The sequence below is a fragment of the Syngnathus typhle genome, linkage group LG14 (genome assembly GCF_033458585.1).
Source record: "Syngnathus typhle isolate RoL2023-S1 ecotype Sweden linkage group LG14, RoL_Styp_1.0, whole genome shotgun sequence".
Taxonomy (NCBI): domain Eukaryota; kingdom Metazoa; phylum Chordata; class Actinopteri; order Syngnathiformes; family Syngnathidae; genus Syngnathus; species Syngnathus typhle.
The window spans coordinates 11,831,863-11,845,156 of NC_083751.1; the positions used below are offsets into that span (position 1 = coordinate 11,831,863).

At 44.2% G+C, this 13,294-nt stretch overlaps 1 protein-coding gene across 1 annotated transcript; it reads right to left on the minus strand.

The window, feature by feature from the left end:
* Window positions 1-262: 262 nt before the first annotated feature.
* On the minus strand, window positions 263-10,044 carry LOC133167425 (uncharacterized). The gene is made up of 2 exons (XM_061298226.1): window positions 9,442-10,044; window positions 263-2,804 (listed from the first exon to the last, which is right to left on the minus strand). Exon 2 carries the CDS (start codon window positions 2,552-2,554, stop codon window positions 1,043-1,045), a length of 1,512 nt encoding a protein of 503 aa, XP_061154210.1. The 5' UTR covers window positions 2,555-2,804; window positions 9,442-10,044; the 3' UTR covers window positions 263-1,042.
* Window positions 10,045-13,294: the final 3,250 nt, after the last annotated feature.

The following is a 13,294-nucleotide window of genomic DNA, read 5'->3' on the forward strand; positions in this document are numbered from 1 at the left end:
ATCTTAAAGCCTGCTGTGATTTATTCACGATATAGTGCTCTACGATCGATATAGAACAATATCCTGATTTATAACAATTCATACGCAAAGTCAACAAGGTACTGCAAACTCTTTATTTAGGAAATTACAAAGTGCTTCCAAACGAATGACTTGAAGCCCAAAGGGGAGCGAATTTCCTCGTCTTCTTGGACACTAGCCATAGCACCAGCTGTTAGGGTGGTGCTCACTCTAACTTATTTTGCAAGAACCACATGGGAGACAGTTAAGTCTTTTTGGGCACCTGCAGGCGGAGAGTCCATTCGTCACTGTGCGTACAGCAATGATCGAATGACGTCTGACTCTCGCTTCCCACAAGAGCATCTTTATTAAGAGAAAAAGGGTGGGGGTGACAGTAGACTGAATAGACAAGTTAAAAAGCCCTTGACCTCTAGATTAGCAGAGCAGGGGATGTTTTACGACATTGTGTAGGATGGAACAAGCTAGGTTATTTATTACTGGTTACACACCAACATAAGCATAAAACTAATCTACCAAGGTTGTTTATTACTGGTTACATACATTCCAACATAATCATATGATCAAGATAGTTTTGGAAAACCCTGACATATCCCTCCTGTTTTATCATACGATTATGTGAACCAGATCAATCAAACATAAGTAAGAAAATATAAAGAAGAATAGTAAAAACAATAATAAAAAGATCAATAAAAAAAACTGAGATGACAGCGAACGGGTTGGGGAACGCGTAGGGTGAAACACGACAAAACCAACAAACAATGATAGCAACAACTTCCAGTGAAGATGAGGACTTTCCTCAATACTCCAGTTCAAACTTATTGTGTGATCTAAAAACCTGCTGGCCGATGTTAATATGCAGGAAAAGTCTCACACGGTCCCTCTGCCTTAGGCGACCAGAATGCTATCAATATAAAAAATAAAAAGAAAAACACAGAAACAGTACATCATTGTATCCATCACTTGCGAAGCATTTTCGATGGTCAAATCATCAAGTTTCTGTAAAACACGCTCAGTACAATAGCACCTACGCAATCCGCGTTTCATCATGGTCATCACATCCGTCACGACTAAGAAGTTGTATATTTACGTGTGCTACGGTAGAAGAGACGTACCTCGTCACAGCAGACTTCAAACATGGGATAACACAGGTCGTAAACAAGCACAACACCAGCACAACAAGCACAGGAGACACTAGTTTCAACAGCAGTTGCCACCAGTTGCCAGAGAATAGCCATGAAAAGAAACCCCACTGTTGTGGAACTCTGTCATTTGACATGGCCTGCTGTAAGTTCTTCAGCGAAGCCATGGCGTCGTAGATGTGTGTGTCATTTTCTCCAGGAATGTATGTGCAACAGGAAGTCCCAATGATGTGGCACACACCACCTTGTGCTGCCGTCAACAAGTCCAGAACCATCCTGTTTTGCAAGACCATCAGCCTAATAGCCTGAATCTCTCTATTTTGTCCATCGTTGACTTGTAGTGAGAGATTCACAAAGGATTGAAAACGATAGTTCAGTGTCTCGATGAAGAGTGAATGTTTTCCAACAACTTTGTCTCCAACGGACCATACTTTATGGTCGTCTGGAACATTCGCACCCCAGATAGGGTCATGAGGGTCAAAGGTTGCAACCGCTCTGCGTTGACGTCCAGAAGAGTTGCGTGCTGTCGTCAGCTGTCGATGTCGTATCCTGTAGGTGTGGTCCGTCACCCACACTGGTGCACACACTCCTGTCCAGCTGGCGGGCAGCATCGGATAAACCTTGTGACCACAAAGCCACCAGCCATTCTGGATGAAGTATGTTCCGTTCGATGGTGCAGACATGTTAGTCGGAGAGCCCTCCCCAACTGAAATGGCTCTCCTATCTTGACATTCAGCGGCGATGTCCAAAGCTCCCATCCAGTTTCCTCCTGGAGAGCAGTCACTGTCAATGCATTTGTGGGTCTTACTTCCTTGGATGTAACACGTATAGTTCACTCCAGGTCGCCGCTCTGTGTAGGCCACCTGCGGTAATGTTCGTCCTTTAACAGTCACATTGAGATTTGTCCAGAAAAGCTGATCACAGGTGCCTTCCGCAAGTCCAGGGCGGAAAGGGTCTTCATCACTCACTTTGACAACACGGTGTTGATATCCAACTCCTCCCATGGATGCCATACATTTTGCTTCAGTGACATTCATTGCTCTGGCCTCCAAGTGAACTTGCGTGGAGGAAGGGGGGAGTTTCGAACACACATAACATCCCGCCTGTGTGTGGGCTCTCACAGTGAACTTGACGTACCGGTACCACGTGTTGGTTTCGTATGGGTTTTTGGGGTCCCATGACCAGTCCTCAAAGTTCTTATCGTGTGACCATCGTTTTCCACGGTCAACATTGTCACTTGGTCTGTTCAAATGAGTCCATAGACCATAGCACGCTCCAACCACAACGCAGCAGAGGATCCATCTGGCATATGGAGCCCCATTGCTACTAGGATGGCAGAGACACCGGGACATCCCCTCGCCTAGCGGAGTGGGAATCGTTATTTTCTTCACCAACATTGAGACGTCCCACCCTAAACGATAGGACCCCTTTGAAGTTAGCCTTCCCCACCACTCCGAATTAGGGGTCCAGCACTCTCTGCAACTTGCAGTGGCTGAGGTGAATCCAGCTGGGCCGTTCAGCAATCTTCACTGCGGTGGGGGTAGTCAGCAAGACTTGGAATGGTCCCTCCCACCGTGGGCTGAGCCAGTTCTTTCTTTTAACGACCTTGATGTAGACCCAGTCTCCTGGATTGATGGGTTTGTCGACCTGTGAGGAGGAAAGATCAGGCGGCAGTAAATTTGAATTTGACACATCTTTCAGTTTGAGCGTCCTTATCATATTGTCTGCCAAGGACTGCTCTTCATCTGCTTTTTGGAAATCTGCAGGGAACAAAGGTAGGCTATATGGTCTCCCATGGATGATTTCGAAAGGTGTTAGCCCTTCTGAAGTGGGAGTACCGTTTTTTTCCGTGTATAGTGCGCAAAATTTTACTAATTTATTGTCCTAAAATCTGGGGTGCGCATTATACATGGGTACAAAAAAAAAAAAAAAATTTTTTTTTTTAAATTTTTTTTTTTTTTTTTTTTAAATCCCAATGATCGTCACACACGCAGGGAGGCAATGGGTCCCGTTTTTATAGTCTTTGGTATGGTCTTAACTAGGCTGGATGTAATTTTTTTTGTTGGCGTTGATTTCTCCGACTGCCCGTAAACGCACCACCGCGCTTCGTGCGCGCACGGGACAGCAAACGAGCAGGTGATCGAGCAAGCCTTGTCTGATACGAGAGCATTGCGGTCGCATGGAGCGTGTTTGAAGTGAACAGCAGAGATGAAAGGCAAAGTGTTGTGAAATAAAATGCACAGAACGGATGCGCAAGACACGTCAGCTATATAAAGAGCGAGAGTTGTTTTCTTCCTATTAGTTTCAATTCACAGTTTAATTAGCAGTTTCAATCAGCAAATAACAAAATGCGTATTACAGGTAATATTTTATTTCACAACACTTTGCCTTGTTCCTTTGGTCTCTGCTGTTCATCCTAAAACACAAAGGCGCTCTTTAAGCAATGCGACAGTGAGCGCCCGGCGCGCTGCGGTTGCGCGACCGCACCAAATTAAGCTCCCTGCGCAGTGCGCACTGAGGTCCACTTAAATTTTAGAAAGTACATCAGGACTTTAAAAATATCTTCTAAATTTCAGCGACGGCTCTGTCACAATAATCGACCAGCCCGGTGCAGTTGGGCGGTCGGCGGCGCGCTACGGTTGAGCGTTCTCTCGCACGCTCTCCCTCTCGCTCTCTCTCGCTCTCGCACACACGCAAACCGGATATCATACGGAGGCCGCCATTACAGATGCGCAGAACGGATGAGCAAGACACGTCAGCTATATAAAGAGCGAGAGTTCAGTTCTCTACCTAAATCCGTATTACAGGTAATATTTTATTTCACAACACTTTGCCTTGTTCCTTTCTTCTCTGCTGTTCACTTCAAACACGCTCCATGCGCACGGAGCGCGGTGGTGCGTTTACGGGCAGTCGGAGAAATCAACGCCAACAAAAAAATGACATCCAGCCTAGTTAAGACCATACCAAAGACTATAAAAATGGGACCCATTGCCTCCCTGCGTGTGTGACGATCATTGGGACTTAAAAAAAAAAAAAAAAAAAAAAAATATTTTTTTTTAAAAAAAAAATCATAAAAATTGGGTGCGTATTATACATGGGTACAAGCTTTTTTCCAGCATCAGCATGCCATTTTTAGGGGTGCGTACTATACATGGGGGCGCACTATACACGGAAAAAAACGGTAATTCTCATATAGAGCTTCACTAAGTCTAGGCACTCTGGCCAAGATCTGCCTGTTGTTTCCATGCATTTTTTCAACCTGCTTTTGATTAAAAAGATTAAAGATTAAAGTCCCAATGATCGTCACACACACACCTGGGTGTGGTGAAATTTGTCCTCTGCATTTAACCCATCCCCGTGTGATTTTAATCCATCCCCTGGGGGAGAGGGGAGCAGTGAGCAGCAGCGGTGCCGCGCTCGGGAATCAGTTGGTGATCTAACCCCCCAATTCCAACCCTTAATGCTGAGTGCCAAGCAGGGAGGCAATGGGTCCCATTTTTATAGTCTTTGGTATGACCCGGCCGGGGTTTGAACCCACAACCTTCCAGCCTCAGGGCGGACACTCTACCACTAGGCCACTGAGCTGGATGCCAAGCGCAGTGGTTTTTTAATGTTATCCCAAGGTTTACAGCCATGTTCTGTACAACTTGGTTCACAAAGTGTGGACCATTGTCACTGTAAATGGTTTGGGGGATGCCATGAGTCGGTATGATGGCTTTTGCCACTGTTAAGGCATCTGCTCGTTTAGATGGAACTATTTCCACCCATTTGGAAAATGCATCAATCATCACTAAGCAGTATTTGTGAGGTCCACTTTGTGTGAGCTCAATAAAATCCATGTGCATGATTTGAAATGGGTAAGACGGTTTTGGAAATGAGCCTCTCTTAGGTCTCATATTTCCTTGTGGATTATGTTTCACACAAATAGGACATGCTTTACAAAACATTTTTAGGTAAGCATCTAAACCAAAGGTACTCTGCAGCAACACTGAGGTCATAAAACCATTCCTGCAGTCTGCTGTTTGCTCAAAGGTTTTATTGTAGTCTGGCAAGATAAGAGTTGTAGTTTCTATCAGAGCCTGTTTCAGCACCACAAAAGCATCATCTGCTTCTGGTGTCCACATTATTTTTTCTGTCATTGCCATGGGGACTCCATGCACAATGTTCAGCAGCGGTTGTGTCTTTTCCGCATAATGTGGGATCCATGCTCTACAGTAATTGCAGAGCCCCAAAAATGACATTTGTGTTTTTGTTTCAGGTTTCGGTGCATCTGCAATGATCTGCTTTCTGGTTCTCTGTATCTGTCTTCCAGAAGCTGACAAAGTGTGACCTAAATAGTTCACTTCCTGTCTGACCCATTGTAGCTTGTTCTTGCTCACTTTATTCCCTGTTTTGCAGAGAAAGTGTAACAATGCTAAGGAGTCTTCCTTGCAAGCAGCTTCAGTTTCAGAGGCTATCAGGAGATCATCTACATAAACTAGAAGTTGGCTTTTGTTTGACATCTGAAAATCAGCCAGACAGGCCATGATAGCTTGAATGAAAATAGTTGGACTATCAGCAAATCCCTGTGGCAATCTGGTGTACGTATAGCTTTGTCCTTTAAAGGTAAACGCAAACCAAAACTGTGAGTCTGGGTGAATTGGCACTGAGAAAAATGCATTGCTAAGATCAATTACTGTGAAAAGCTTCTGGTTAGGTTTCAAAGTGTTCAGAAGTGTGTGTGGGTCAGGCACATTAGGTGCTCTTGTCTGCACTGCATCATTCACTGCTTGTAAATCTTGTATCATTCGCCAATCAATTTTATTGGCCTTTTGGACTGGAAAAATAGGAGTGTTGCAAGGAGAATCCGAGCACTTCCTAATGATTCCTCCTGTCAAAAGGTCATTTATAACAGGGGTAATCCCATTTATTGCCTCGTGTTTTAAAGGATATTGCTTAACTCTTGGACGCCACTCTGATCTTGGTTTGATCTGTACTGGTGGAATGGACGTTAAAAGTCCTGCATCAGATGGCCCCTTTGTCCACAGTTTTTCAGGAAGCCCAGCCAATTCCTCCTCCTCCTTCTCATTCAAACAAATGTCAACTAGTCAGGTTAGCGCACAAGCGCATGCCCTACCAACAGCTACTTCACACACTGTTTGCTTCCACATGTCACAACTGGTACTGTAGCTCCACCCATCACCTTTGTCCTCATAATCCAGTGCTTCGCAATTATTTTCTGTTACGCCCCCCCCTAGCAAGAAGAAATCTATTCGCGCCCCCCCTCCCCACCGTGACTATCCTAACTTGTCTTGTAAGTCGTAAAATGTTGCACTGTCGCAAACGTGACATAAGTAACAATGAGAGCGCCACTGCCCCCTGCTGTAGTAAACGCGCAATTACACTTTATTCTAGTACTGCCAAAAAAAAAGCCTGTTCCCCAGGGTCACACGGGGGGCGCGCCCCACTATTTGAGAAGCACTGTCATAATCAGTGACAGATCCAGCAAGTTTAATTCGGCAACCCACATCTGCCCATGTTATACTGTGAGGTTTGAACAATGAAATGTGGGGTACAGCCGACAACTCGTATTTGTCTTTCTGAGGAGCGGGTAGGAGCACAGCAGCAACTGCAAATGACCCGCGATCTGTGTACAGAGTAGTGATTGTTAAAGTTACTTCTGTGTCACTGAGAAAACTTTCAATATAGTCATCATGTGGATCAGTGAGGGTATTCATGGTGACATGGTGTCATTTCTGATTGAGGTCGTGACAATTGTTTTCGAGCTTCACTCAGCAATCTGCTTGGTAGCTTGAGATTCCGTTCGGGAGTGATGTCATAGGAGCAGGAAATCTGTTCACCTGCTTGTGCAGCATATCTCTCACTCTACATGCTCGCATGCCATCCTTTACTGGAATTATTGCAATTCCCAACCGAGTCATCAGATCTCGTCCCAGCAGGTTTATGGGACATTTTGGCGATAGAACAATCGAGACTGAAGCTATGACTCCTGTTTCGTCATCTCTCACTACAACTGGATTGGAGATACTCTCCTTGTGTACCTGCCCATCAGCAGATTTCACCCAAATTGTATTTTGGGAGGCCTTCAGATTAGGGACTTTAGTTTTTATTACGGTTTTACAAGCTCCGGTATCACACAAAAACTCTACTTCACTTCCTCCAATGTTTAAGGTAACATATGGTTTTTCTTTTAATGCACTCAGAATGTCCCATGCTGTATGGACATCTACTATTTCTTCCTCTGTAGGAGCACAAGAGGTCATAGGGGGGCAATCTAGTCATGCTGAGAATTTGGCTTTCCCTCTGCCCCTTCCTCCACCCCTTGATTGGTTTTGTTTTTTTCTAAAACACTCTTTCGACCAGTGTCCACGTTTCCCGCAGTTCCAACAGGTCTCTGAATCTGATGAGGATTCTGAATTATGTGGCGGCCTTCGACCTTGTTGGCCTCTACCTCCTCTGCCCCTCTGGGACCCTTGGAAGAAGACTGTTGTATCTTCATCTAGGTCATTAACGTCTAGATGAAATACATCAGAACCTTTGCCTTTTCTTATCACTTTTTCAGCATGTCTGGCCCATTGCATAGTTGTCACACTTGCAATATCTACTTCCACCAAATGTTTCCTCACCCAGTTGCCTATTTCAGGGCGGAAATTAGTAAGGAGGGAATTTTAAGCTGTTGCTGATAAGCACTCTCAGCTGCATCATTGAATGGGATGCCACTATGCACCCTGAATTCTTTTTCAAATCTCAAGCAAAAATCATCAGTATCTTCCCCAGGCTTTTGTTTTATTCCTGCCAAATGACCATAATTCGCTCGTCTTTGAAATATAGTTCGCACTCTTTGCACAAGATCATTCCATTGTGCTGCATACTCCCCTCCCAATTGATTTCCCTCAACGGGATAGGGAAAAGGCCCTTGATTATTTCTACCTGTGTAATTTCCTCTAACCTTTGCCCAGTCTTTTCCCAAGGAAGACATTGCAGCTTCTCCTGCCTCATGCCCATTTAGTCTATAGGAATGTATGATTCCAGCCATGTCTTCTGCCCATTTTTCTGGGTCTTCAGCAACAGGGGTAACGCCTTCAACTGCTTTCCTTGCCTCTTCCAAAGTCCATGGCCGAAAAACATATGTACGTGGAGGTTGGCCTTCCCCTACAATAGGGTTTGGCACTTGGATCATTGGGCACACATCAACATTGTCTGAATTTTGGGAAAATCTAGCAGCAGTGGTTAAACCTGTTGTTTGTACAGGGCTTCTAATCATTTGACCCTGACCTTTTTTGCTGTTATATGGGGGAGGGCGCAGGTCTGTTATGCTTGGATACAAGTTTTGCGCACAAGCGGACAGCCTCTCTTGCTCCTCTGCTTGCGCTGCATCCGGGACAGTGCGCCTGCGCACTGTGGCCTCATTGTCTTCCGGCCTGACAAACATGGTCGCAGCTTCATCACTTTTCATCTTTCTATCTTTTGTCTTTTGGATTTGTTCTCTTCTCTCTTGTGAAGCATTCAACCATATTCTAGCCCAAATCAATTCTTTCTCTTTTCTTTTCTTTTTCAGTCCCTCTGACTTCCTATTCACACTCTCCTCCAAAACATCAACCACTATCTTCCACACTTCAACTTTCAACTTCCCTTCTACTCCATACTTTTTCTTCCACTTCGGCATGTATTGCATACAATTAACAAATTTACTCGCCATGTACTTCTCATCTCCGTCAAGAGCTAGGGATTTACCGTTTTTATTTCCCATCTTAATTTGGTACTTTAGGTTTATACAATTTTTTTCTTAAAAATTTATTCTTTTTCTTTGAGGATCCTCAATGCAAGTTTAAATTGACCTTTCAACAATTACTAGCCTGTATTATTGCCGTGTATCAATGCTAGAACTGCTATTTAGTCCATTTATCCCACCAGTCACTCTCAATCACACAAACTCAAGCGCTTTTTATTTTTAGGCCTATCCAGGATGGATGAAAAACCCTTCCAAACAGCTTGGAAAAACGGAGAAAAAGAGAATCTACGCCCTCCTTCAATTAAGAAAAAAACCTTTGTTTTTTCTTAGCCCGTTCCTTCCACTAGGACTAGAATCCCAGCTGTTTCCTAGCTTGAAAAAACCAAAGCCGTATCTCATAGCTCGGACAAACCAAAGCCGTATCTCATAGCTCAGACAAACCAAAGCCGTATCTCGTAGCTCGGACAAACCAAAGCCGTATCTCGTGCACTTTTTTAACTTTTTACGCGTCTTACAACAACACAATCACACAACTTTAGGGCTTTAACTTACTTGTCCCCTTGATTCGCTGTTCAGCCGGGTCCCGTCAATCCACATCTGTCAGACGAAGGCAGACCTAAGATGCTGGCCCAGCGAAGAATTTCCTTCCTAGGTCTTTCTTTACCAGGTCCGGCTAGATGGACGCTGGCCCGTCGACGCTGTACAGCGTGTCGTCCTCCGTCAGTCAGATGGTGGGTATGAGGGTCCCGGGTTTCGGCACCAAAATGTTAGGGTGGTGCTCACTCTAACTTATTTTGCAAGAACCACATGGGAGACAGTTAAGTCTTTTTGGGCACCTGCAGGCAGAGAGTCCATTCGTCACTGTGCGTACAGCAATGATCGAATGACGTCTGACTCTCGCTTCCCACAAGAGCATCTTTATTAAGAGAAAAAGGGTGGGGGTGACAGTAGACTGAATAGACAAGTTAAAAAGCCCTTGACCTCTAGATTAGCAGAGCAGGGGATGTTTTACGACATTGTGTAGGATGGAACAAGCTAGGTTATTTATTACTGGTTACACACCAACATAAGCATAAAACTAATCTACCAAGGTTGTTTATTACTGGTTACATACATTCCAACATAATCATATGATCAAGATAGTTTTGGAAAACCCTGACACCAGCCCAGGAGCCGCGTAGTTGTCGGCTCCCCTTTCACGTGCCTGCTCTGCTCACAACACAACACGCTGCGCACTGCTCCCGGAAAGAGGAAGCAAGCAAGAATGAACTGGATTTCAAAATAAAGTTGCGTCTAATGTCCGAGGTAGAAAACGGCCGATATAGATCGATGTTTACGTTTGTAGTATCGCTGTTGTTATGTTATCGCGAGAACAGCAAATGACTAGAGAGCGAGCAAGGAACTAGCAGCTAACAAGAAACGGACATGTGGTAATAAAGGAGTTGAAGTTAAACAAAGACTGTTTTATTGAGGAACACAACATTTTGGCGATGAGGAAACGGTTTATCACGAACCCAGAAGCAAGAAAGGACGACTAGGATTCTACGTCCATACTGAAAAAAAAAAGTGAGAAGACAACTGTATCGCGTTGACCATGTCGAACGGCGATGGTGCCGGAGCCGCGCTGGGACAAGCTGCACCTGAACCCAGGTACGCCCAACTGAACGCGGCTGCTGCGTTGAACCTTGGGGCCTCTGATTTATTCACAGAATTTAGCCTGTGGAAGGACTCCTAGAGTTTTTTCGAAGTTGCCAGTGGAACTATTAATGCACCAGACTTAGTGAGGAGGGCCACATTACTGCATTGCATTGGAGCACCTACGCAAAGAATTTTTGCCAATCTACCTGGAAGCAAAAGTACGTATGCACAGACTGTTGCTGCTCTAGACTCGTATTTCACACCACGAAGAAATGTAGTCCTGGAGAGACACAAGTTTAGACAGAGAGCTCAGTGTACTGATGAGTCAGTAGATGCTTTTGTGAATGCGTTGAGAGAATTGGCGAAATCATGCGACTTTGGTGCACTGGAGGACGATATGATAAGAGATCAAATAGTGGAAAAATGTGCAATGAGAAAGCTGCGTGACAAACTGCTTCAGGAAGATGGACTGAGTTTAGATAGAGCATTGTCAACTGCAAGAGCTTTTGAAGCAGCGCAGGCAGAATCTAAACTTTTCACGGAGAGTGCTTATCACAAAGCTGGAGACGACCGCATTTGCTTCACCGAGAGGAGTGTGCGTGTGGATCCCAGACGGACCGGAGATGCGAAGCAAGGAAGGAGAGGCAGCCAAGGGCAAGCCAACAGCACCACCCAGTGTTACAGATGTGGAATGGACACTCACACAGCAGACGACTGTGGAGCTAAGAGAGCAACGTGTCTTTTCTGTAAGAAAACGGGACATTATGCTCGCATGTGTCTCAAGAAGAAAAAGAAAGCACAGGGAGAAAGTAACAGTGACAAATATAAAGACAGAAATAAGGAAAAAGATAAATCAAAGACTGGTAAACCAGTGAGAGCAGTAGTGCAGGAACTTTTTGATTCAGACTCAGATGAGTTTATCCATGCTGTAGATCCTGAAGGCACAGAAAGAGTCAATGTAAATGGACAATGGCTGAAAATGGTCATAGATACAGGAAGTGGAAGAAACTTCATAGGAGAGGACCTGTTCCAAACAACATCACCAACAAGTTTTCAAAGAACATTATCCACTTTAACAAAACTTAAACCGACTAAAAAGAGATTTTATGCATATGCACAAACTACTCCACTTAAATGTGTAGGTTACTTTGAGGCAGTATTGAGATGGAAAAACAATGAAGTCAAAGATAACATATATGTGATAGAAGGAGATGTAGAAGCACTGTTAGGCAGAAAAACAAGCTTTGAGTTAGAAATACTTAACACAGGAGAAACGGTGAACAAAGTATCACAAGACGAGAGATTTGACAAACTTGTCAGCGAGTTCCAACAAGTTTTCAAAGGACTTGGTCAGATTAAAGGATACAGCCACAAGGTAACAGTCGATGAAAAAGTACCACCTATAGCACAGAGACTAAGGAGAGTCCCTTACCACATGATAGAAGCTGTAAACCAGGAGCTAGATACAAGATATTATAGAGGAAGTGAATGAAGGATCTGAATGGGTTTCTAACATCCTAATCATTCCCAAGAAAGAAACGCCAGAAGTAAGATTATGTGAAGACCTCAGGGAAGTGAATAAAGCAGTGATTAGGGAAAGACACCCAGTACCAACAGTAGATAGCATCTTACAAGCAGTGCAGGGAGCAAAAGTGTTCGCTAAGCTGGATGCCAGGAAAGGGTTTTGGCAATGTGATCTAGCTCCAGAATCCAGACCCTTGACGACATTTATCACACATAGAGGGTGCTACCGTTTCAAGAAAGTTCCCTTTGGACTATCAAGTGCACCTGAAGCCTATCAGAAGGCTATGGACTCTATGTTATGCGGAATGCCTGGCACAGTTTGCTACATGGATGATGTAGTGGTTTTTGGAGAGAATGATGAGCAACTGGAACAGAGACTAAGACAAGTCTTTCAGAGATTCAAGAACAGAGGTTTAACCCTGAACAGAGACAAGTGTGCTTTTGGACTACAACAAATAGAGATACTTGGACATGTGATCTCTTCCGAAGGAATCAAACCAGACCCAAAAAAGGTTGAGGCTGTCTGCAAAGCGCCTAGACCTGAGAACATTCAACTGCTTCGTTCATTTCTAGGTATTTGTGGATTTCTGATGAAGTTCATACCAAATTATGCAAATTTATCAGAACGACTAAGGAAACTCACTAGAAAAGGACAAGCATGGAAGTGGACAAAAGAAACAGAAAGAGCATTCCAAGCAATGAAAGATGCTTTGGTGAGTGAGACATGCTTGGCCTACTTTAAACTAGAGGCACCAACTGTTGTGATCAGTGATGCAAGTCCAGTTGGACTTGGTGCTGTTTTGATGCAGACACAATCGGATGGACAGAACAAGCCAATAGCCTATGCAAGCCGTTCACTGACCCCAACAGAACGTCGTTATTCACAGATAGAACGGGAGGCTTTAGGATGTGTATGGGCAGTGGAACATTTTAGACCTTACCTATGGGGAGCCAAGTTTACTTTACAAACAGATCATAAACCTCTCATTTACATGTTCAACCCTGAGAAAGCAACACTGTCACCACCGCGAATACAGAGACTTGGTTTAAGACTACTACCATATGACTACAAAATAGAACACATAGTTGGAAAGACCAATGTTGCAGATTCACTATCGAGACTTCCATTACAAGAGACAGACTGCTGTGAGTATGTAGAAACATACGTGGACAGAGTGTTGTCAGTAACCCTGAATGAAATACAAGCCATAAGTATTGATGACATAAAACAGAAAATGACAGA